The 26,530-nt window shown below is 43.6% G+C and overlaps 1 protein-coding gene across 3 annotated transcripts in view; it reads right to left on the bottom strand.

Moving 5' to 3' along the window:
• The window catches only part of LOC141050268 (sulfotransferase 2B1-like), a 294,093-nt gene that overhangs the window by 199,028 nt on the left and 68,535 nt on the right, over nucleotides 1-26,530 (bottom strand). The window contains exon 2 of one of the 3 annotated variants that reach the window (XM_073547154.1): nucleotides 14,443-14,583. In XM_073547154.1, the coding sequence (XP_073403255.1) occupies nucleotides 14,443-14,578 (136 nt within the window). In that variant the 5' untranslated portion in view covers nucleotides 14,579-14,583. The other 2 variants (XM_073547156.1, XM_073547155.1) reach the window with 2 other exon arrangements.

Here is a 26,530-nt window from a genome sequence, read left to right on the forward strand (position 1 = left end):
ATATGAGGTAGGGTAGGGGTCGAGGTTGGGGGATGGTGGACCAGGGTTGGGGGAGATGTCCCCTGAAATCAGTAGGAGAAGGAAGATAAAGAGCCAATAGTTGTTGGAATTGTAAGTAGTTTTTTTCTGCGATGTGTTTGGGCAAGATGGGCTGAGGTTTCTCAGGAAGGTGAGGAGTGTGTGGGAGCTGTACATGGGAGAGGGAAGTATAGAGGGGCTGATGTGTATGAGTCGTGATGGAGGGGGGATAGGGTGATGAATGTGGATGGCAAGGGAACACAGGAGGATAAAAATAAAGCACATGGTTAAAGGGGAAGGCAAGGTGTGGGTTACCTGACTCCTGCCCTGACTAACTGCAATGTATAATTGCCGTTTTGCTGGATGCTTATCTTCTGTGATGCTTTGCTTATGGGATGCTTGCGTGCTGTACCCCACACTGCGTGCTTCCCCTTAGCAACTACTACATATATAGGCCACACTACAGGGTCAGGAGAGAGGGATTGTGGGAGATGGTTGGGTATAATTTGGCAGCTGGGGCCAGCACACCAGGGGATGGTTAGATGATCAAAGGCACTAGACCAAGATGTGGCAAAATGCTATAGCACCTTCCACCTGATAAGATCTAGAAAGGCCCCAGTCACAGATCTAAAGCAGTAAGTATTACATACAGTGCAACAAATGAATTATACCAAAGCTTTAGCAAGCACATTTAAATATGCAGCAAAATGGTCAAGCAGCAGAAGTATGGAGTTGTACCATTTGGATATATTACAGCAGAGAAATAGAGGCAGCAGAGGTGGGAAGTTGTATCATTCAGGCTGCTTGCTGGCAGTGAATGGAGTAAATACATGCAGGGTGGCTCAGTTGATTACCATTTGGATATATTACAGCAGAGAAATAGAGGCAGCAGAGGTGGGAAGTTGTATCATTCAGGCTGCTTGCTGGCAGTGAATGGAGTAAATACATGCAGGGTGGCTCAGTTGATTACCTGTGTGAAGAGAGAAGATGAATGTTAATTCCATGCCATGTATAACTGCCGTTTTGCTGGATGCTTATCTTCTGTGATGCTTTGCTTATGGGATGCTTGCGTGCTGTACCCCACACTGCGTGCTTCCCCTTAGCAACTACTACATATATAGGCCACACTACAGGGACAGGAGAGAGGGATTGTGGGAGATGGTTGGGTATAATTTGGCAGCTGGGGCCAGCACACCAGGGGATGGTTAGATGATCAAAGGCACTAGACCAAGATGTGGCAAAATGCTATAGCACCTTCCACCTGATAAGATCTAGAAAGGCCCCAGTCACAGATCTAAAGCAGTAAGTATTACATACAGTGCAACAAATGAATTATACCAAAGCTTTAGCAAGCACATTTAAATATGCAGCAAAATGGTCAAGCAGCAGAAGTATGGAGTTGTACCATTTGGATATATCACAGCAGAGAAATAGAGGCAGCAGAGGTGGGAAGTTGTATCATGCAGGCTGCTTGCTGGCAGTGAATGGAGTAAATACATGCAGGGTGGCTCAGTTGATTACCATTTGGATATATTACAGCAGAGAAATAGAGGCAGCAGAGGTGGGAAGTTGTATCATTCAGGCTGCTTGTTGGCAGTGAATGGAGTAAATACATGCAGGGTGGCTCAGTTGATTACAATTTGGATATATTACAGCAGAGAAATAGAGGCAGCAGAGGTGGGAAGTTGTATCATTCAGGCTGCTTGCTGGCAGTGAATGGAGTAAATACATGCAGGGTTGCTCAGTTGATTACCATTTGGATATATTACAGCAGAGAAATAGAGGCAGCAGAGGTGGGAAGTTGTATCATTCAGGCTGCTTGCTGGCAGTGAATGGAGTAAATACATGCAGGGTGGCTCAGTTGATTACCTGTGTGAAGAGAGAAGATGAATGTTAATTCCATGCCATGTATAACTGCCGTTTTGCTGGATGCTTATCTTCTGTGATGCTTTGCTTATGGGATGCTTGCGTGCTGTACCCCACACATGGTACAAATAAACACTTAACTCATTCCCGACCTTTGACACAGGGTATGCGTCATGAAAGTCGGTGCCAATCCGACCTGTGACGCATATGCTGTGTGTCATGGGGGATCGCGTTCCTGCAGGTCAGGTGACCGGGGTCACTGAAAGGTCACCAGACCCGCAGACACAGGACCTTTTGTGCTTCACCCCAGGGGGGTGGCTTAGCCCCCCCTCGTAGCTACGATCACTCTGAAACAGCCAAGCAGAGCGATTGTAATATTTCACCAATTAAATTTGGTGAAATATTACAATCCAGCCAAGGAAATAGCATTGGCGATGGCTAGAGACCGAGATCCGACCCCCACACCGACTGACGGGGCCGATCGGCCCCCGACACCAATCTGCCGACGCCATTAACATCTGCTCCCCTCTCCCTTCCCTCCGCTACCCCCCACTTTCCAATCCCCTCTCACCTCCCCTAGTACCTCCTATGTCCTTCTGGCTGTCCCGGTGTCCAGCCGTCCCGGATCATGGGCACCACCATCTTGGAAAATGGCGGGCTCATGCGCAGTGCGCCAGTCGCGCTGTGGATTCATTCATTCATTTTGATCACTGTGATAAACTCTCACAGTGATCAAAATAAAAAATTAGTAAATAACCACCCCCTTTATCACCCACATAGGTAGGCACAAATAATAAAATAAAGAAAATAGGTTTATTTTTCCTTTAGGGTTGGAATTAGGGTTGGGGTTAGGGTTGGAATTAGGGTTAGGGTTAGAATTAGGGATGGAATTAGGGTTAGGGTTGGGATTAGGGTTAAGATTAGGGTTAGGGGTGGGTTGGGCTTGAGATTAGGGTTAGGCTTGTGCTTAAGGTTAGAGTTGGGAATTAGGGTTAGGGGTAGGGGTGTGTTGGGGTTAGGGTTGTGGTTAGGGTTATGATTAGGGTTGGGATTACGGTTAGGGGTGTGTTGGGGTTAGGGTTGGAGTTAGGATTGAGGGGTTTCCACTGTTTAGGCACATCGCGGGGTCTCAAAACGTGACATGGTGCCACCATTTATTCCAGCCAATTTTGCGTTCAAAAAGTCAAACAGTGCTCCCTCCATTCCGAGCCCGGACGTGTGCCCAAACAGTGATTTACCCCCACATATGGGGTATCAGCGTACTCAGGAAAAATTGCACAACAAGTCTTGGGGTCTAGTTTTTCCTGTTTCCCTCGAGAAAATCAAAAATTGGGGGCTAAAAAAAATTATTTTTGTGGAAAAAAATGATTTTTAATTTTCACGGCTCTGCATTATAAACTTCTGTGAAGCACTTGGGGTTCAAAATGCTCACCACACATCCAGATAAGTTCCTTGGGTGGTCTAGTTTCCAAAATGGAGTCACTTGTGGGGGTTTCCACTGTTTAGGCACATCAGGGGCTCCGCAAATGTAACATGACGCCCGCAGACCATTCCATCAAGTCGGCATTTCAGAATGTCACTACTTCCCTTCCAAGCCCCGATGTGTGCCCAAACAGTGGTTCCCCCCACAAATGGGGTACCAATGTACTCAGGACAAACTGGACAAAAATGTTTGGGGTCCAATTTCTCCTGTTACCATTGTGAAAATAAAAAATAGCAGGATAAAAAATAATTTTTTGAGGAAAAAAATATTTTTATTTTCACGGCTCTGTATTATAAACTTCTGTGAATCACCTGGAGGTTCAAAGTGCTCACTATGCATCTAGATAAGTTCCTTAGTGGGTCTAGTTTCCAAAATGGGGCAATTTGTGGGGATGCTCCAAAGTTTAGGCACACAGGGGCTTTCCAAACACGACATGGTGTTTGCTAACAATTGGAGATAATTTTCCATTCAAAAAGTCAAATGGCGCTCTGATATGAGCTCATTTTCTGCTCCACCAGTTGAGAGTTCCCCTTCTGTTCTCCCTCTGGTGGTGACAGGAGGTAGTGAGGTTGGTTTAAGTGGTAGTGATCTGCCACCTGGTGAGGAAGATAATGATTGGATCTCTGGAGTATCAGACTGGAAATAAGACAGCCGACGCCCTATCCAGGTGCTGGTGATTCAGTCTGCTTCCCTCAGTATGCTTCTCAGGTCTAGGACTCAGCTCTGTTCCAGTCTTCCAAGATAAGTTTGTTTTTTGCTAATGTTCACACTTGATCTTGTTGGTCTTTTCAGTTTTTTTGTGTGGTCAGCCAGCCTGGCTGGGCTGTGCTGAATTTCCACTCTTATTTGCCAAATTGCCTTTTTTTGTTCCTTATTAGATTGGCCTCTTTTTGCTCTGTCTCAGAATATTTCAGAGTGCTGATATAGTGGGAGAAGTCTAGTGACTTCAGGGTTAATTTTGCTATCTGTTGTGTTGGACATTTTGTAGGGTTTTTTGGCAGACTGCAGACAGTGTCTTTCCTTTCCTGTCCTTTCTAGTTAGTCGGGCCCCATCGTTTGCTCAGCCTATTTTCCTGCCTTTGTTTGTGTTTTCATCTTTTTTCACCGTCAATAAATGTGGGGGGCTGTCTCTCCTTTGGGGTCTGCTCTGGGGCAGTTAGTTTTCCTCTTTTCCTGCTTTAGGCTTATTAAGTTCTCCGGTTGTGACGAGGCGTCTAGGACCACTGTAGGAACGCTCCACGACTGCTGCTAGTTGAATGTTAGGATCAGGGGTCTGCAATCTGCATAGTTACCAACCCCTTTGGTTTTCTGAGACTTAGCTTGTATTGTTTTTTATTTCCTCCTCGGCTACCCGTTCATAAAAGAATCACCAGCCATACCGCAGATTCTAGGGTACTCAAAAGCAGGGGGAAAAAAAATTTCAGAATTTTTTTTTTTACATGCATTTCTTCCTCTTTTTCTCTGGGGCCGTAGGAGGATTTTTTCCTTAATGGAGATTAAGCAATTGTCTGATCGTGTGGAGCAGCTCGCTGCTGAAGTCCAGGGAATTTCCGCCTATCTCTCTCAATCACATGCTGTTGAACCCAAAATCCCCACTCCTGATCTGTTTTCTGGGGAACGGTCTAAATTTTTGAATTTTAAGAATAATTGTAAATTATTTCTTGCCTTGAAGCCTAACTCATCGGGAAGCTCTACGCAGCAGGTTAAAATTGGCATCTCCTTGCTGCGCGTCGATCTTCAGGATTGGGCGTTTTCTCTGACACCTGAAAATCCTATTCTGACTAATGTGGATGCATTTTTTCAGGCCTTGGGGTTGTTGTATGATGAACCTAATTCCGTTGATCAAGCTGAGAGAACCCTGTTGGCATTAAACCAGGATCAGGATCCTACAGTTATATTGTCAAAAATTCTGAAAGTGGGCGGTCCTTACTACATGGAATGATAGTGCATTGGCAGCCCTCTTTCGGAAAGGTTTATCAGAGACCGTAAAAGATGTTATGGTGGGATTTCCTGTTCCCTCTGGTCTTGATGGCTCTATGGCATTAGCCATTCAAGTTGATCGGCGCTTAAGTGAACATAAAAATACACGGGAGGCGCTGCCACTTTTTGAACAAATGTCTGAACCTATGCAATGTGATGGGGTTTTGTCTAGGGCGCAACGTCGGGAGTTTAGAAGGCATAATAAGCTGTATTTTTTCTGTGGAGACGCCTCTCATACTATTTCTGTCTGCCCTAAATGAGAGAAACATTTTGCACATACATTTGCTGTGGGCAGTATACAACCTAAGTTCCTTTTGGCAATTACTCTGATCTGCTCCTTGTCCACATTTTCCACTAAGGCTTTTGTGGATTCAGGAGCAGCTCTGAATCTGATGGATTTGGACTTTGCTAAACATTGTGGTTTGTCCATGACGCCTCTGCAGATGCCTATTCCTTTGAGGGGTATTGATGCCACTCCATTGGCGGAGAATAAACCTCAGTTTTGGACCCAGGTGATAATGCGAGTTGCCCCAGACCACCAGGAAAATTGTAAATTTTTGGTGCTGCATAATTTGCATGACACTATTGTTCTGGGGTTCCCCTGGTTGCAAACTCATAACCCAGTTTTGGATTGGAAATCTGTGTCTGTGGTGAGTTGGGGTTGTCAGTGTGTTCTTAGGGACACTCCTGTTTTCTCCACCTCTCCTCAGTCTCATGATATTCCTGATTATCTGGCTGAATTCTCTGATGTATTTAGTGAGAGTAAGTCTGCGTCTTTGCCCCCTCATAGGAGTTATGACTGTGCAATTGAGTTGATGCCTGGGTGTAAATTTCCCAAGGGTCGGCTTTTTAACTTATCTGTACCCGAACATGATGCTATGCGATCCTATATTAAGGAGTCATTGGAGAAGGGTCATATTAGACCATCCTTGTCACCTTTAAGTGTTGGGTTTTTTTGTGGCCAAGAAAGATGGTTCATTAAGACCGTGTATTGATTATCGTTCCCTTAACAAGATGACGGTTAAATATCAGTACCCGTCACCTCTGATGTCTGATTTATTCTCCAGAGTTAAGAGTGCCTGCTGGTTTACTAAGCTTGACCTCAGGGTGGCGTATAATCTTATTCGCATTAAGCATAGGGATGAATGGAAGACGGCATTTAATACTCCAGAGGGACATTTTGAGTAACTGGTGATGCCTTTTGGGCTCACTAATGCCCCTTCTGTCTTCCAGTCCTTTATGAATGATATTTTCCAAGACTTTGTGGATAAGTTTTTGATCATTTATCTGGATGATATTTTGATCTTTTCTAGTGATTGGGATTCTCATGTGGAACATGTCCGGACTGAGTTTTTCCGATTTTGAGGGAGAATTCCCTGTTTGTTAAGAGATCGAAATGTCTCTTTGGTGTACAGAGGATTTCATTTTTGGGATTTATCTTATCTCCATCGACTATTGAAATGGACTCGGCCAAGGTACAGGCCATTTATGATTGGGTTCAGCCTACTTCTTTGAAGGCTCTTCAGAAGTTTTTGGGTTTTGCTAATTTCTATCGTAAATTTATAGGTAATTTTTCTAGTATTGTCAAACCACTGACTGATCTGACCAAGAAGGGAGCTGATGTGCTGAATTGTTCTCCTGAGGCTGTCCCGGCATTTCAGGAGCTTAAGCAGAGGTTTACTTTCAGCTCCGGTTTTGCTGCAGCCTGATGTTTCACTTCCATTTCAGGTGGAGGTAGACGCTTCTGAGATTGGTGCAGGAGCTGTTTTGTCCCAAAAAGACCCTGTGACTTCTAAGATGAATCCCTGTGCCTTCTTTTCTCTAACGTTCTCCCCATCTGAACGCAACTATGACGTAAGGAATCAGGAATTGTTGACCATTAAATGGGCATTGGAGGAGTGGAGACATTGGTTGGAGGGAGCCAGACATCAATTTGTGGTCATCACCGATCACAAGAATCTGACTTATCTGGAGTCAGCTAAATGCTTGAATCCTAGACAGGCTAGATGGGCCTTGTATTTCACGCGTTTTAATTTTGTGGTCTCTTTTCTTCCGGGCACTAAGAATGTTAAGGCAGACGCCCTTTCTAGGAGTTTCTTTGCTGATTCTCTTAATGTGACCGAGCCTACTACTATCCTAGGTGAGGGGGTAGGTCTTTCTGCCATTTCGCCCGATTTGAGACGCGCCCTGGAGGAATTTCAGGAGGATAAACCTGAGCGTTGCCCTATGGGAAGATTGTATGTTCTGGACCAGTGGAGAAAGAGAGTGATGTCTGAAGTCCATTGCTCCGCATTGGCTGGTCATCCAGGTATTTTTGGTACCAGAGATTTGGTGAGTCGGTCAATTTGGTGGCTTGCCTTATCTCGTGATGTCAGGAATTTTGTACAGTCCTGTGGGACTTGTTCTCGGTCTAAACCCTGTTCTCGTTCTAGTGGGTTGCTGATGCCCCTGCCGGTGCCCAAGAGGCCATGGACCCATATCTCAATGGATTTTATTTCTGATCTTCCTGTCTCTCAGAGAATGACTGTTATTTGGGTGATTTGTGATAGATTTTCGAAGATGGTCCATCTTGTACCACTCCCAAAGTTGCCATCTTCCGCTGAGTTGGTACCCTTGTTTTTACAACAGGTGGATCGGTTACACGGGATTCCTGAGAACATTGTGTCCGATAGAGGGGTCCAGTTTGTTTCCAGATTTTGGAAAGCCTTTTGTTCCAATCTGGGAATTCAGTTATCCTTCTCCTCCGCGTTTCATCCCAAGACCAATGGGCAGACTGAGAGAACAAACCAGACCTTGGAGTATTATTTAAGATGTTTTATATCTGCTGATCAGGATGATTGGGTTTCATTTTTGCCCTTGGCCGAGTTTGCACTGAACAATAGAGCTAGTTCTGCCACTTTGATGTCACCCTTTTTCTGTAATTTTGGGTTTCTTCCTTGATTCTCTTCGGGGCAGGTAGAATCTTCGTCCTACCCAGGTGTGGACACTGTGGTTAAGAGAAAGCAGCAGATATGGAACCAAGTGGTGGATAAGTTGTCACTCTCTCAGGAAAAGGCCCAGCGATTTTCCAACCGGCATAGGACCATTGGTCCCCGGTTTAAAGTGGGTGATATGGTTTGGTTGTCGTCTAAGAATATTCCTATGAAGGCTGCATCTCCAAAATTTAAGCCAAGATTTATTGGACCTTATAGGATTTTGTAGATTCTTAATCCTGTTTCTTTTCGATTGGCTCTTCCAGTTACGTTCAAAATCCATAACGTATTTCACAAATCACTGTTGAAGAGGTTTGTTGAGCCAGTAGTTCCTGTGGCGGCACCTCCTGATCTTGTGCTGGTTAAAGGCAATATGGAATATGAGGTAGAGAAAATATTGGATTCTCGTTTCGTTAGACGGAGACTCCAGTATTTGGTGAAATGGAAAGGTTATGGACAGGAGGATAATTCTTGGGTCTCTGCCTCTGATATTCATGCCAATAAATTGGTTTGTGCTTTTCACCGGGCCCATCCTGATCATCCTGGTGGCATGGATGAGGGTTCGGTGACCCCTCTTCAAGGGGGGGTACTGTTATGAACTCATTTTCTGCTCCACCAGTTGAGAGTTCCCCTTCCGTTCTCCCCCTGATGGTGACAGGAGGTAGTGAGGTTGATTTAAGTGGTAGTGATCTGCCACCTGGTGAGGAAGATAATGATTGGATCTCTGGAGTATCAGACTGGATATAAGACAGGCGACACCCTATCCAGGTGCTGGTGATTCAGTCTTCTTTCCTCAGTCTGCTTCTCACGTCTAGGACTCAGCTCTGTTCCAGTCTTCCAAGATAAGTTTGTTTTTTGCTAATGTTCACACTTGCTCTTGTTGGTCTTTTCAGTTTTTTTGTGTGGTCAGCCAGCCCGGCTGGGCTGTGCTGAATTTCCACTCTTATTTGCCAAATTGCCTTTTTTTTGTCCCTTATTAGATTGGCCTCTTTTTGCTCTGTCTCAGAATATTTCAGAGTGCTGATATAGTGGGAGAAGTCTAGTGACTTCAGGGTTAATTTTGCTATCAGAAGTGTTGGACATTTTGTAGGGTTTTTTGTCAAACTGCAGACAGTGTCTTTCCTTTCCTGTCCTTTCTAGTTAGTCGGGCCCCATCATTTGCTCAGCCTATTTTCCTGCCTTTGTTTGTGTTTTCATCTTTTTTCACTGTCAATACATGTGGGGGGCTGTCTCTCCTTTGGGGTCTGCTCTGGGGCAGTTAGTTTTCCTCTTTTCCTGCTTTAGGCTTATTTAGTTCTCCGGTTGTGACGAGGCATCTAGGACCACCGTAGGAACGCTCCACGACTGCTGCTAGTTGCGTGATAGGATCAGGGGTCTGCAGTCTGCATAGTTACCAACCTCTTTGGTTTTCTGAGACTTAGCTTGTATTGTTATTTATTTCTTAAACGGCTACCCATTCATAACAGCGCTCCTTCCCTTCTGAGCCCTGCCGTGCACCCAAACAGTGGTTCTCCCCCACATATGGGGTACCAGCGTAGCCAGAACAAACTGGGCAACAGCTTTTGAGGTCCAATTTATCCTGTTACCCTTGGAAAAATAAAAAATAGCGGGCTAAAAAATTATTTTTGAGGAAAAAAATGATTTATTTTCATGGCTCTGCGTTTATAAACCTCTTTGAAGCACTTGAGGGTTCATATTTCTGAATATGCATCTAGATTAGCTCCTTGGGGGTCTAGTTTCCAAAATGGGGTCACTTTGTGGGGGGTTTCTACTGTTTAGGCACATCAGGGGCTCTGCAAATGCAACAAGACGCCCGCAGGACTTTCTATCCAAGTTTGCATTCCAAAATGGCGCTCCTTCCCTTCTGAGCTCTCCCATGCACTCAAACAGTGGTTTCCCCCCCACATATGGGGTATCGGTGTACTCAGGACAAATTCCACAACAACTTTTGTGGTCCAATTTCTCCTGTTAGCCTTGTGAAAATTAAAAATAGCTGACTAAAAAATGATTTTTGTGGAAAAAAATGATTTTTTATTTTCACTGCTCTGCGTTACAAACTTCTGTGAAGCACTTGGGAGTTCAAAGTGCTCAGTGCACATCTAGATAAGTTCCTTGGGGGGTCTAGTTTCCATAATGGGGTCACTTGTGGGGGAGCTCCAATGTTTAGGCACACAGGATCTCTCCAAACGTGACATTATGTCCGCTAACGATTGGAGCTAAATTTCCATTCAAAAAGTCAAATGGCGCTCCTTCCCTTCTGAGCCCTGTCGTACGCCCAAACAGTGGTTTATGACCACATATTAGGTATCGGTGTACTCAGGAGAAATTGCCCAACAATTTTTATGATCGATTTTATCCTGTTGTCCATGTGAAAATGAAAACACTGAGGCTAAAAGAAATTTTTTGTGAAAAAGTACTTTTTTTCTTACGGATCAATTTGTGAAGCACCTGGGGGTTCAAAGTACTCACTATGCATCTAGATAAGTTCCTTGGAGGGTATAGTTTCCAAAATGGGGTCACTTGTGGGGAAGCTCCAGTGTTTAGGCACACAGGGGCTCTCCAAGCGCGACATGGCAACCGCTAAATATTCCAGCATATTTTCCATTCATGGCGCTCCTTACCTTCTGAGCCCTGCCGTGCACCCAAACAGTGGTTTAAGACCACATATGAGGTATCGGTGTACTCAGGAGAAATTGCCCAACAAATTTTTGGATCCAATTTATCCTGTTACCCATGTTAAAATGAAAAAAATGATGCTAAAACAAAATTTTTGTTGGAAAAATTAAAATGTCCATTTTTTCCTTCCACGTTGCTTTAGTTCCTGTGAAGCACCTGAAGGGTTAATAAACTTATTGAATGTGGTTTTTAGTATCTTGAGGGTTGCAGTCTTTATAATGGTGTCACTTTTGGGTATTTTCTGCCATATAGACCCCTCAAAATGACTTCAAATGTGAGGTGGTCCCTAAATAAATGGTTTTGTAAATTAGGTTGTAAAAATGAGAAATCTCTGGTCAGATTTTAACCCTTATAACTTCCTAACAAAAAAAAATTGTTTCCAAAATTGTGCTGATGTAAAGTAGACATATGGGAAATGTTATTTATTAACTATTTTGTGTCACATATCTCTCTGGTTTAACAGAATAAAAATTCAAAGTTTTAAAATTGTGAAATTTTCGCCAAATTTTCATTTTTTTCACAAATAAATGCAAAAATGATCGACCTAAATTTACCACTACCATGAAGCCCAATATGTCATGAAAAAGCACTCTCAGAATCGCTAGGATCCGTTGAAGCATTCCTGAGTTATTTCCTCATAAAGGGACACTGGTCAGAATTGCAAAAAATGGCCAGGTCATTAAGGTCAAAGGTCAAAATAGGCTGGGTCATGAAGAGGTTAAAATAAATCACTCTATTTGTAATGACTCTATATAATATATGAGTTTCACTTTTTGTATTGAAGAACTGAAATAAATTAACTTTTTGATTGTATTCTAATTTTGTGAGAATCACCTGTAAGTATTTGATACATTGCCGATTTTGCAAGTTCTCCCACCCCAAAAGAATTTAGAGAACTGTAATTTGGAGCCTACTGAAACAGACTAAGAGTTCACTGATGAATGCTCCCATCAGCCACTCCTACTCTCACTGTTATTAGCTGCAGCAGGCAGCAGCTGATGGGAGTGGTAGTTCCATCAGCTGACACCAGTGATCGGAGGTGTATTTTATACTTCCAATCACAGCTGTCTTTTGACAGAATGGTAACTGCGTCTCTCTGACCGGCGGTGATGATTTCACTTCCAATCAGAAGTGTATGCCGCACTGTCATGTGCATGACAGTATAGCAAACCCTGTATATTCGGTCCCCCCATTCAAATAAATGGGGTCCGGGTTCGGGTCCAGGTATTGTTCTGGTCCCCAAACCCCAAGTTTTTGTAACTGTTCGGCCGAACCTGCCGGATCCGAACATCAAGGTGTCCATCCATCTCTATGCATGTTGTCTTCCAGGTTCCATAATGGTGGAGGATGACCATGTTTAAAGAGGGGAAGAATGTAGGGATGTGGACTTTCTTACCCTGTATCTGCACCTGAAGATAAAAAACGCATCATGAGACTACTCTCTTGTGGCTTTATATGTAAAAGTGATGTGTGTGCTATGTAATGTATTATGGTAATGTTCAGCATGTGAAGTGTTAATGCATAATGTTAGTAAAGTATAGGATAAGCCTAGTGGTTTAGCATCAGCATAAGACATAGGATGATGATAATAGGTTTTGCATATGAGATAGGAAATAGCTAAGGATAGAACTGGCCAAGTAGGAGTGCATTAAATAATGATTGAGGGGAGTCTAAAGAGAATTAGTGAAGTGCATAGTTAAGGTTAAGTTCATGTGTGGTAGATCGCTAGGGCAGCATGTGTCACTTGTTCCAGGCAGAGGAAAGAATTACTTGGATCCCGAGTGGTTGCTCCTGTCATGTCCAGAGCCCATGGTCTTGCATAAAGGCTGCCAGACACATCTTGTCTTCTGACGTACAGTGGAAGATGGACAGTGACTCCTATAGATTTTAGGTGATGGCCGGTCCCGGGATGCACTGCTGAGGTGGATGGGAGATCCATGAGACTGACAGAATGAGTGGGCTTTGGGGTAGTCCAGGACAAACTAGCATAGGACTGCAGAGGAGTTTGTCTGTAAAGTGCCAGAGTCATGACTACCGCTCTGTATCACTTTACAGTACAGCCACATATATACAGCCACATACACAGCCAAATATTGTTGCCAGATTGGCCCTTTTCTCATAGTGAAAATGTAAAATCTGGGGTTAAAACTAAATTTTTGTGAAAAAAATGTAATCATTTTTTTTCTTCACAACCCAATGGTATAAAATCCTGTGACACATTCGTAGTGGCAATAGGATCATTGAACCCTTAGATCAATTAATTGAGAGGTGTAGTTTGTAAAATATGGTCATTATGGGGAAGTACTGCTGTTCTGGCACCTCAAGTGCTCTTCCAATGGGTCAAGGCACCCGCAAACCATAAGAGCAAAATCTGCACTATAATATGGCGCTCGTTCACTTCTGAGCCTGGCACTGTACTTGGAAAATAGTTCCCAAATATGTGCAGGATATTGGCATAATCAGGAGAAATTGATCAACAAATTATGAGTTCCATTTTTTCCTATTAGCCGTTATACAAATTAAAAACTTGGGGCTTAAACAACATTTTAGTGGCAAAAATGTAATTATTTTTTCTTCACCGACCAATGGTTAAAAATTCTGCAAGACACATGTGGTGTCAGTATGTCCACTGCTCCCATAGATGAATTCACTGAGAGGTGTAGTTTGTTAAATGGGGTCACTTACCTGGCATGGGTTCTGCTTACCTGGCATTTCACGGTCTCTGCCAATGGGACTTGGCACCCTCAAACAATTACATTAATGTAAACCATTATATATATATATATATATATATATATATATATATATATATATGTACAACGTGCCTTGATAAAATATTCTTGTCATGTAATTTCACTGCAATTACTACTGCAAGTCTTTTGGGGTAAGTCTTTATGAACTTTGCATATGTAGAGGTCTGGGTTCTTGTCCTGCTGGAAGGTGTACCTATGCCCTAGTCCCAATTAGTTTGCTGTCCCTAACCACTTTTGTTCCACAATATCCATGTATTTTTCTCCATTCATCTCCCATTCAACTTTGATCATCTTCCATCTTCCTTCTGAAATAAAGCATCCTCACAGCATGATGCTGCCACCACCATGTTTGACTGAAGGGATGATATTGCCAGGGTGATGTGCAATGTTAGTTTTCCACCATACATAGTATTTTGCATGCAGACCAAAAATGTTGCTTTGGTTGGTAACATGTGGAAGGAAGTACTGTAGTCAGATCACACCAAGGAAGTGCTTTTTTAGGCTAAATGCAAAATGCTAAGTATTTTTAAAAGCTAACACATCATGATGAAAAAACCATCCACATGGTCAAACATGGTAGTGGACCTTACTGGGCCCGACTTTAAATAATCTTTGTTCTTCTAAAGATTCTAAAGTTAATTATGCAAATAATTAATTTACATTAAAATGACAAATATTAAAATATGCTAATTACCTGATTTAGGAAAGGTTACATTGTAAATGTCGTCATCCAATACTTGAAATTCTTTTTCTGCATAAGCAATAGACTCTTCTGAGCACATGTCAATGGCAAATCTGATCCCTTCATATAGAAAACAGTTAAAAGTCATTTTATCTGTAAAAAAGTAATTACAATTCAGATATTAGCAAAAGGTTTTTTTTAAAGCTTCCATCTTTTAGTTTTAGATCACTTTGCGCTCATACTCATAATTTATGAATTTGGTATAGTGTTCCCATAAAATCTTGTGCAAAAAATGTTATAATGATTAGTGATGAGCGAATACATTCGGCACTATTTGTTACTCGCATGAATAGTACACTATTCGTGCTATTCTTTACTCGATGAGTAGGACTACTTAGCTATTCGCCTCAGAATATTCGAGTGACCCGCCCAGCATGTTTGGTGCTTTATTTGCAGCCATTGAACATGCTGGGCTTGCTTGCCAATCACAGTAATGCCGTAGCCATCTTTGGGATGGCATTACTGTGATTGGTTGGCCTTACAGCATCATAGAGGAAATTTGAGCCCTGCTCACATTACATGTGGAGACAGCATAGTAAAAGTGTAGTGTGAGCATAGGGAGAGTGAAAGCAGCATATAGGGAGAGATTCTAAGTCCAAAATGCTTTTTAAGAGCTACTGAGAGTGAAGATTAGTTATCTGTTAGGCTAAGAAAGCATAGGGACAGATTTAATACGAGGGAGAAGGAAAGGGAGAGGAAAAGGCAGGATGTTAACATTGCAAGTACATACTGCAGATGTCTGCTAGGTTGCATTGTGTATAGTGAAGGAACAGATTGTGGGAGTAGGGAGAGAGGCAGAGTTTCATATCCAGTACCATAATCTACAAAACAGCTCTTTTTAAGCAATATCCCTCAGAACCAGCATATACTAAATACATTTTTAGAGAGCTAAATAATTTTCCTGAGTTCCTCAGTACCAGCATATACTAAACCACTCTATTTTACAGTTAAATAACATTCCTGAGTGCCAGCAAATACTAATCATCTTTTTTTAGAAATAAATAATATTTCTCACCTAATGCTGAAATAGCGTTTATTTATCTAGCAGTTGTGCAATTGGTCAAAGCCTCCTCACATAAACAAACGTCACTATTTACCAGCAATTGTTATGTGCTGGGATTCTCCCTCTGCACAGGATGGATCCCAAGTCTTCTCTTCTCCTGCGGTCTCCCATTCAGTCTTGACTGCAGTGAATACTGCTCGGCAAGGACATCATTGTCAACGTGTTGCTCAGACTCAGGCTGTGCGCTTGGTTAATGTTGCCTCTCCAGGTTCACCTTTAGTAACCGGCAATACTCAGCGGCAAGCAATCACTCCTGAGGCTAAGTCCAGGATTGGCCTTAGTGAGCATTCTCATGAGGTGGTGACCTCCCATTGGTGGTCAGCCTTCAGCTGCTCAGGTCCTGCTTCGAGTCCGGATGGGCCAGCGAGGAAGGTCCTTTTTGACTGGCCTAGTCTACAAAAGGATCTCTGAGGCACCTGTCAGCGCGCTATGATCACATTCGTATTGCGTTGTGTGTGCTTGGGGCTTCGGCTTTTGCCTTAATGGCCTGTGTCTGTGAGTGTGTGCTGTGAGTGGATGCGTTAGTTGTTCCTGGTTAGGCAGGTTATCCTGTACACAGGGCACAGTCTGGCCACGCTTCATGGCATGCATCAGTTAGTACACAAGGCACAGTCATGCCACATGCTGGTACATGCTTCTCTTAGTTCACAGGGCACAGCCAGGCCACACGCTGTGGCACGCACCGGTTAGCACGTGCAGTACTTAGAGCACAGTTTTTCCACGTGCTTAGACACGTTCCTTCTTACCGCTCTGTGAAGTAACAGGGCAGGTTCTTTATGTTCTGTGCGCACTGTGTGATGTTTAACACAGTGTGCTTATGTGGAGCCCTCAGGAGTATGGTCGCCACTGTAGCATTGCCTTCCTCCTAGGGAGTGTGATGTCATGCTTGGAAGCAATAAAGGATCTATCTAGCAGTTAACCACAAAACACAACACAGTTTCCATTCCAGCTCAGCAGAGGGAGCTCTGAACCAAAGCTGGGGGAGGAGCTACTCTCTGGGGGCCAGAAGGGAAAATTAGAGGAGTTCGTGTGAGGAGGGCACCGTGTGTGGACGTGGAGGAGAAGAGCTGGGAGATTGAGCAGAGAGTTCAGGCTCATTCCCAGCTGTAGCGCATGATCTGGAGCCCGGTCTCCTAGGCTGTACGGACACTGATGGACCTGCAACAGAAACTGGAGGAATAGGAAGCTGTAAATGCTCTGTTCCCACATAAGACTTGGAGGCACAACAGCGATGTGTGAACCAGAAGAGGAAGGCTACAGCTGTCTGCCATATGAGGGAGTTCTAAAGAGAATAAGCAAGTGGAACTTCAGTGCAAGTACCTAAAAATAAGCACTAGGAAGGAGACTACACAACCCATCTGCATAGAGAGATTCCTAAGTTGCCTCCAGGCTATCCAGCTCCTGTGCCATCTGTAACCTGGACCCTGGACTGCATTTGCCAAGCAAAGTAAAGGTAAAGAAACTGCACCCTGTTGTGTCCTTGCCTTCTTCCTGCAACATCCTCAGCACTGCTACATCTCTGTGCCTGACACTGCATCATCTACGTCTCTCCCCTATCTCTTCATCTACACTGCCCTGGGACTACTGCCCTACCTGTGGAGGGCCACAACATCATTGCTGCACCACACCATCTGTCCCAGAGGATCTGTCTGCAGCGTCGGCTTAACATCTTCATTGCCGAACACCACAGGTGGCGTCACGAATCATTCACTCATAAACTTTATTCCATCACTTAACCCCTATACATGGGCGCCCAGGGCCACAGACCGGGTCACCGCTGCTGTGACATTCCCCTTTGAGAGACCGGCCCAGTACCGAGTACCCCACAGGGAGGGTGACCCACTTAGATGCTCTGTAGCATTATACTGCTCTGTGGAGCAACAGAGCGCAGTACCTTTGCGTTCCATTCACACTGTGTACAGTTAACCCAGTGTGCTCTTTGTGAACGCTCGCAGTGCAGCACTGCCATTGTTCACAATTGTTGCAGTTTAAACCTCTGCACGGTGGACCGTGGGTTGCTAACAAACTTCTTTATCATATTTTATTTAGTGCGTTTCGCCAACCCTAACAGTAATTTTCCTGAGACTGCTGTTGGCGTGTGCCATCAAGGCGATAAAAAAAAAATTACTCTGCTATTGGTTAAATAAATAGCATATATTTTTCTAGCAACTGTTCAACTGGCTCAAAGTCTGCTCATATGCGTAAACATCACTCTTTACCAGTAATTCTCCTGAGTCTGCTGTTGGCTTGTGTCATAAAGGTGATATAAAAAAATTGTTCTGCTATAGGTTAAATAAATAGCAAATATTTGTCTAACAGTTGTAAGACTGGTGCAAAGCCTGCTGAGATACACAAATGTCACTATTTACAAGTAATTTTCCTGAGTCTTCTGTTGGCGTGTGTCATAAAGGTGATATTTAAAAAAAATAGTGTGCTACCGATTACATAAATAGTGTATATATATCTTGAAATTGTGCGACTGGCGCAAAGTCTGCTGAAATAGGAGAATGTCACTATTAACAGTGATATTCTTGAGTCTGCTATCGTGTTTTTCATAAAGATGACATAAAAAATTACTCAGCTATTGGTTAAATAAACAGCGTATATTTATATAGCAGTTGTGGACTGGTGCAAAGCCTGCTCACATAAGCAAACGCCATTATTTGCCAGTAATTTTCCTGAGTCTTCTGTTGGCTTGTGTCATAAAGGTGACATAAAATTAACTCTGCTATTGGTTAATTAAATAGGGTATATTTATCTAGCAGTTGTGTGACTGGTGCAAAGCCTGATGAGATAAACAAACGTCGCTATTTACCACTAATTTTCTTGCATCTGCTGTTGATATGTGTCACAAAGGCAATATTTAAAAAAATTTCAGTGCTATTGGTTAACTAAATAGTGTATTTTTATCTAGCAGTTGCGTGACTCGCGCAAATCTTGCTCAAATGCACAAATGTCACTATTTACCAGTAATTTTCCAGAGTCTGCTGTTGGCATTTGTCATAAAGGCAATATTTAAAAAAAAATTACTGTGCTATTAGTTAAATAAATAGCGAATATTTATCAAGCAGTTGTGTGACTGGCACAAAGCCTGCTCACACACGCAAATGTCACTATTTACCAGTTATTTTCCTGAGTCTGCTGTTGGCGTATACAATAAATGGCGTGTGCCAACGCTGGCTACTCTGCAGAACTGTTTAGATTTCCTTGTAATTATTCTGGACTCTCAACAAGCACCATTAAAGAGGGACATGAGGAGGTGGAGTGCAGTGTTGCACAAACATTTTATCACCCATAGCTAGAAGAAAGCACCCTTGGGGAGGGTCAACTCATGTCTGAATAGGTGGAGGATAATTATGACATACAGTTGCCATCAGGTCAGCCTAACATCACAACTCAGAAGGAGGAACAAGTTGATGAATTGGAAGACGTCATGGTTGAAGATGAGACCTCTGAACGAACTTGGCATGGTGGCATGCATAGAGAACACAGCAGTGCAGAGAGGGGTTTATCCATAGCATGAAAACAGGCAGGAAGAGGTAGTGGTTTGGCCAGAGGTAGAATTCGGTCAACTGTTCCACAGAGCCACCCCGGCTAGATAACAGGCCATGGGTGCATTGTTCCCCTGTATGGAAGCTTTTTCTGAAAGTCCTTCAGACAAAACAAATGTAATTTGCAGCACCTGCCATGCACAAGATGAGAAGGGGCAAGACCATGAACAACCTGAGCACCACCAGCATACAGAAGTACATGGCAGCCAAGCACTCTAGTAAGTGGGAAGAAGGCCTGAGTACAAAATCTGTGTCTGAGGTTGAAACCATTGCCCCTTCCCCTCTGTTACATCCTTTCTAATTTTCAGTCCAGGAAGCAGGTGCTGATGCCTCCTGCCCTCAACCTGTGGTTGTACAGACACAAGAATCAGCAACCATTTCCGATTTGTTGTCCCAGCGCAGCATTCAGTTGTCCCTGCCCATTTACAGGAAGCAGAAATATCTGCCCACAGGCCCAAAAGCTAAACGCCCACTGTGACACGTGTCTCTATAGTAAATATTAGTCCCAGAAGTGGAGAAAAGGACTACAATGACAGATAATAAAAATATATACAACTTACTGAATAAGTAAAGGGAGGTCAAACAATCCGAGGTCAGGTCCAGGAAATGGCGCAGTACAACAAGCGGAAGTCAGAGACGAAATGCAATTCACGAGCTGAGGTCAGGAAAGCCAGATAGACAAAACAGTTTACAGGGAGCAGGCACAAGAGAAGTCAGGTCACAAGCAAAGAGTCAAGTCCGGGAAGAGAATCCAGTCAAGCTGGGTCAGACACAGCACAGAGCACAGAGGGATCAATGTTACACAGGCAACAGCAAGTGTATGATTGACACTGGGGCAAGCCTACTTAAGTAGAAGACTAATCAAGGAAAGTGAACACAGATGATTGCAGCACAGATCCAGCACAACCAATACACAAAGTAACATCAGACAGGAACAAAGTGGAGATCGTGACACCCAGATTGCTAGCCGTGGAACTGTTGCTCTTTTGACTTGTGAGAGGTGAGTCTTTCCACAACCTCTTGGCCGTGGTAGCCCCATGGTGCTCATTTCCCAACTGCAACCATTTTTCCTGGTGTACCTTGCCCATGTTACAGAAGCACGTGCTGCACAATGTCAGCCGTGCTCTGGCTAATGCAGTCACAGGGAAGGTCCACCTTCAGACACGTGGATAAGTTCTTGTGGACAGGGATGCTACATTCCCCTGGTGGCACACTGGGTGAACCTGATGGAGTCTGGGACTGAGTCAGGGGCTGGGACATCACATATCTTACCTACACCAAGAAAAGTGGGGCCAATTTCCATTAGGGTTTCAGTCTCCTCGTATGCCAGTCCCTATCTCTCCTCCTCTTTCTCATCCTCAGCTAATCTAGCCTCCTCAGCTGGGAGCTCTGCAACACTGCCTTGGCGAAGCTGCAGCAAGCTCTGCTGAAGTTCATCTGTTTAGGTGATGATAAAGCTCACAATACAGCAAAAAGTTGCTATGTAAACAACAGTGTCAGCCAATAGATACCTCAAAACATGTTGGCCCTTAAATTCAAAAATTATGGAGTACTCACTAGAGTTGAGCGAAACGGGTCGGTCAATTTCAAAAATTGCTGACTTTCGCCAAAGTTGGATTTCATGAAACGAAACCCGACCATAGCGTGAGGTCTGCCATGAGGTCAGCGACCCGAGCGCCAAAGTCGCGTTTCAAATGATGCTTCCAGCGCCATTTTTCAGCCAATGATGGAGGACGCACACTGTGGGCAACGCGATGACATAGGCAGCGGCCACCACCATCTTAGAGAAGTGCATTGAAGTGATTGGCTGGCTTTGTGTGGCGTCACAGTGGGTAAAAAAGGCTGTGAACGCCGACCGCCATGTTACGTCTGCCAATCTTAGCATAGGGAGAGGTGCTGCTGCTGATTCTGAATAGGGAGAGCGTTAGGCAGGGAAGAAGAAAAAAAAAACTGCTTCTGCTGATAGCGCTTTTCACTGTACAGTTAGTGTGCAGTGAAAGGGGAGGATTTTTGTTGTGTGCAGCAGCGCTGGTGGTGATTAGGCTGCCTTTTAAGGCTACCTGCTAGGTGCATTGCTGTGTGCACACTGCTGTTCAAACTGCTTTTTTCAAAGCACTCCAACTTTTATTATTTTGTCCTGGTGAGTCACTGAGCGTTCATTTTTTCACAGATAGTATAGCGGTGTATGCTCCTCACACACTACCGTGTACTGGCTGGTATCACGGACAAATAGAAGCTATCTGGGTGTGACTCTGGAAGAAAAAGCCAAGGAGTTTGTCCATTTTTCCAGACCTACACCTTAGAGTGCTGTCCGCTTTTCAAACAGTTTCGTATATCTGCTGTTTGACTATGGTGAATACTAGACAGAGACAGCGTGTGTCAGTCCATATACAAATAGACGGAGATTGACAATTTTCCATACAGACACCCTATAAAGCAGTCTGATTCTCAAACAGTATTGTATATCTGCCGTTCGCATTACAGTAACATCCATACAAAGTCAGCGTGTGTGTGTGACACTCCGTAAATGCATATACGGAGATGGTTAGTTACACAAAAAACGTATACAGCTCTACACTTCTGATACAGTTCTGTATATCTGCTTGTTGAATTACGGTCCAATACATACTGTGAGAGCGTCTGTGACTAACAAAATATTTGCGTAGATTAAATTTTTTTCATACACCTTACAGAGCTGGACGCTCCTCATACAGTATCATCTCTCTGCTGGTATTTTTGGTACATTTTCCCAAACATGAAGAATTAAGGTGGAAGAGTCCACAGACGTGGGCAGGGGGGCGCAGCTGGTACTGATGGTGGTGGTGCATCGGCTGGTTCTGGCAAAAGCACAATAGCAGCTAAGGCAGGAAGTGTTGAGCCTGCGTCATTGTCTGGCCCAAGAAGGCCTGTAAGGTTGCCTTTTCTTGGAGTAGGAAAACCGCTTTTGAAGCCGGAGCTTCAGGAACAGGTTTTGGCGTACTTTGCTGAAACAGCCACCAGCTCTATTGCCTCCTCTTCTGAACGTTCGAAACCTGCAAGCACGGAGTCATCAGTGCAGGGTACTGGTCAGGAAAAACACCTGTCCTTGTGTCCTTCACCCCCACCAAAAGTTAAGGATGCAGCAGCCCACACTTCAGATTACTCTATGGAGCTCTTTTCACATACCATGGCTGGGTTATTCAGTCAAATCCAGAATTCCCCAGTCCAATAGTAATCTGACATGGAGTGCATTGATGAACAGCCACTGCTAGATGATTCTGCTGGTACATCGATCCAGAGCACTACATTGCCCTCGTAGTCTATTGAGCCAGAATCTGACCCTGATGAAACTCAGGTGCCCCTTCCCACATACTATAAAACCTTACATGGTGACACAGAGGAAGGTAAAGAGGAAGGTGCAGATGACTTTGAAGAGGAGGTGATGGATGACCCAGTTCTTTACCCGGATTGGCATCCATTGGGGGAGGAGGGTGGCGCTGGTGTGGTGCCCCTGAGGCTTCAGTCACCACAGAAGTACTGCACCTTCTCCTAAGGTGCATTGCCCCACCATCCAGGTAGGCTGGGAACTCCTTTCCGCATTCCAACACTTGCACCCCACACACAGGATAGTTCAGCAGGGACCCATCCATGCTTTATGCTGAAAAGGTCATAGGGTGCCTTTTGTGGTCCCTGGCTTCGTAACACAAGAGGTGCTGGGGAGGCGGGTGGAGTTGGATATAAAAGAGAGGGAAGAGTGAAAGTTGTTGGTTAGTTGGTTAGAGGAGAGAGAAGAAAGAAGATGGGTGTCTGAGGGACGTGCTGCAGCAGGTCCCAGTGATCTGGGCTGCTGGCACGAGAAAGACCAGAGAAAGAGACTGATAAGATTGATAACCTAACCTTCCATAAGAGAGAAAGAACAGATCGGAATGAAGGAGAAGAGAAGGACGGTAGGAAGCAGGTTGAGAAAGAGAGAGAACCCTTCCTGTCCAGAGAGCGCAAAGGCCGGGGCCCGGTCCCCGAGGTTTATTGGAACTTTATGTCCGGCAACAGACACCGGAGGAGTAGTGAGTCGCTAACGCCTTGCTCCCATCATAGACTTGGGACACAACAGCAACTGAATAGAGAGCCAGGACGTAGTGAGGAGTCCCTGAGCAGGCTACAGCTGTCTGTCATGCAAGTAAAGACTAGGAACACCTAGAGAGAGGCATTCCAGGGTAGAATCATAGAATCATAGAATCATAGAATCGTAGAGTTGGAAGGGACCTCCTGGGCCATCTGGTCCAACCCCCTGCTCAAAGCAGGATTCGCTAAATCATCCCAGTTAGATGTCTGTCCAGCCTCTGTTTGAAGACTTCCATTGAAGGAGAACTCACCACTTCTCGTGGCAGCCTGTTCCACTCATTGATCACTCTAACTGTCAAAAAGTTTTTTCTAATATCTAATCTGTGTCTCCTCCCATTCAGCTTCATCCCATTGCTTCTAGTCTTTCCTTGTGCAAATGAGAATAAAGTTGATCCTTCTACAATGTGACAGCCCTTTAGATATTTGTAGACAGCTATTAAGTCTCCTCTCAGTCTTCTCTTTTGCAAACTAAACATTCCCAAATCCTGCAACCTTTCCTCATAAGACAGGGTTTGCAGACCGGTCACCATTCTGGTCGCTCTTTTCTGAACTTGCTCCAGTTTGTTGATGTCTTTTTTAAAATGTGGTGCCCAAAATTGGACACAATATTCCAGATGAGGTCTGACCAAAGAGGAGTAGAGGGAAATAATTACTTCACGTGATCTAGACTGTATGCTTCTGTTAATACATCCTAGAATTGCATTTGCCTTTTTTGCTGCTGCATCACACTGTTGACTCATATTCAGTCTGCGATCTATTAGTATACCCAAGTCTTTTTCACATGTGCTGTCACTTAGCCCTATTCCTCCCATTCTATATATGCTTTTTTCATTTTTATTGCCCAGATGTAGTACTTTGCATTTCTCCCTGTTAAAAACCATTCTGTTAGTTGCTGCCCACTTCTCCAGTTTATTTAAATCTTTTTGAATCCTCTCTCTCTCTTCTCTAATATTAGCTATCCCTCCTAGCTTTGTGTCATCAGCAAATTTAATCAGTTTACTTTCAATTCCTTCATCTAAATCGTTGATAAAGATGTTGAACAATACAGGGCCCAGGACAGAGCCCTGTGGTACCCCACTTGAGACATTCTTCCAACTGGATGTGCAGCCATTTACGACCACTCTTTGGGTCCGATCACTAAGCCAGTTATGAATCCACCTAACAGTTGCCTTGTCCATTCCATACTTAGTCATTTTTTCAATAAGGATTGTATGAGAGACTTTGTCAAATGCTTTGCTGAAGTCAAGATATACTATATCTACAGCATTTCCTTGATCCACCCAATCAGTAATACCATCATAGAAGGAAATTAAATTAGTCTGACATGACTTATTAGTTACAAACCCATGCTGACTTTGTTTAATCACTTCATTCTTATCCAGGTATTGACATACATGTTGTTTAATAATTTGTTCAAAGATCTTTCCTGGTATAGAAGTCAGACTCACCGGCCTATAGTTGCCTGGGTCCACCTTCTTCCCCTTTTTGAAGATAGGAACAACATTTGCTCTTCTCCAGTCTTCTGGCACTTCTCCTGTTCTCCAAGAATTTTCAAAGATTATGGAGAGGGGTTCAAAAATTTCTTCTGCTATCTCCTTCAGTACTCTGGGGTGTAATTCATCTGGACCTGGAGACTTGAATACATTTAGGTTAGCTAAGTGTTTCCTCACTATCTTTCTGTTTATAGATATCCTGGATTCTTCTATTCCCTTAATAGGACAGTGAATAACAGTTGATGTTACATTTCCTTTCTGGGAGAAAACAGATGCAAAATAGGAATTTAAAAGTTCAGCCTTCTCAACATCCTGTCTCACCATTTCATCATTTTCATCCTGTAAAAATCCTATAGCATCTTTGACTTTTCTTTTACTTTTGACATATCCCCAAAATCCTTTATTATTGCTTTTGACATCTCTTGCAAGCCTCAATTCATTTTCAGCTTTAGATAATCTGATTTGTGCCTTGCAGGTTCTGCAGACAGCATTATATTCTTCTTTAGATATGCCTCCTTCTTTCCATTTTATAAACATTTTTTGCTTCCTTTTTAGCATGTGCTTAAGTTCTGTGTTCATCCATCCTGGTTTCCTTAAATGCTTCCTATTCTTCCCTCTTTTCGGAATTGTTAACAACTGTGCTTTGAGAATTTCATTTTTCAAGATTTCAAATCCTTCCTGGACATTTTTGTCTTTAAGGATATCCAGCCATTGGATCCCTCCAATTCTCTTTCTGAATCCCTTAAAATCTGCCTTTCTGAAATCTAACCTTGACGTCTGAGTCTTCACAGGTCTTCCGCCTCTAGTTATCCAAAATTCTAAAATAGCATGGTCGCTACCTCCTAGGGTCCCAGCCACTTTTACCTCCTCAACCATTTCCTCCCTGTTTATAAGGATTAGATCCAAGGTAGCAGTTCCCCTTGTTTTCTCCTTTACCTTTTGGAAGATAAAGTTGTCAGCAAGAGAGGATAAGAATTTCCTTGACCTGTTAGTTTTGCCTGAGAGAGATTCCCAACAAATGTCTGGATAGTTGAAATCTCCCATGACAACTATGTCATATTTTTTGGAGAACTTGGCCATTTGATGCATAAAGAGTTCATCCATATCTTCAGCTTGCACAGGCGGCCTGTAGTAAATGCCTACAATGGTGTCCTTTCCATTGTTCTGTCCTTGTATTCTTACCCAAACAGTTTCCACAGAACTCCCAGTCTCTGAAGCTTCAATCTCTGTGCAGATATACGCATTTCTAACATACAATGCGACACCCCCTCCTCGTTTATCAAGTCTGTTTCTTGCAAATAAGTTGTATCCTTCTAGTCTTGTATTCCAATCATGTGTATTGTCCCACCAAGTTTCAGTGATTCCAATGACATCATATTTCTTTTCCTGCGTTAGTAGTTCCAATTCTCCTTGTTTGTTGCCCATGCTTTGTGCATTAGTATAGAAACATTTTAGTTTGTGATTGGTTTCTCTTTCTCCAATATTTTTTTTAATTAGATTCTTTCGTCTTTGTTCTTCCTTTCCACTTCTAATAGCAGAGTTCTCAGTAGCATTTGTCAGGTGTATGGCTTTTTCTGGTCTTTTGCTTCCCTTCCCATGTTGTTCTAGTTTAAAGCTCTCCTTACAAGTGTAGCAAGGCGACTTCCAAATACATGCTTTCCAGTCTTCGTAAGGTGCACCCCATCTCTAGCAAGTAGTCCATCGTATAAGTAGTTCACTCCGTGATCCAGAAATCCAAATCGTTGCTGACGGCACCATCGACGTAGCCAGTTGTTCACCTGCAGAATTTTATTCCACCTCCTTGTTCCATGGCCATCCACTGGGAGGATGGA

The sequence above is a fragment of the Dendrobates tinctorius genome, unplaced genomic scaffold (assembly GCF_039654945.1).
Source record: "Dendrobates tinctorius isolate UK_male_01 unplaced genomic scaffold, ASM3965494v1 ptg000151l, whole genome shotgun sequence".
In the NCBI taxonomy this organism is placed as follows: Eukaryota; Metazoa; Chordata; class Amphibia; order Anura; family Dendrobatidae; genus Dendrobates; species Dendrobates tinctorius.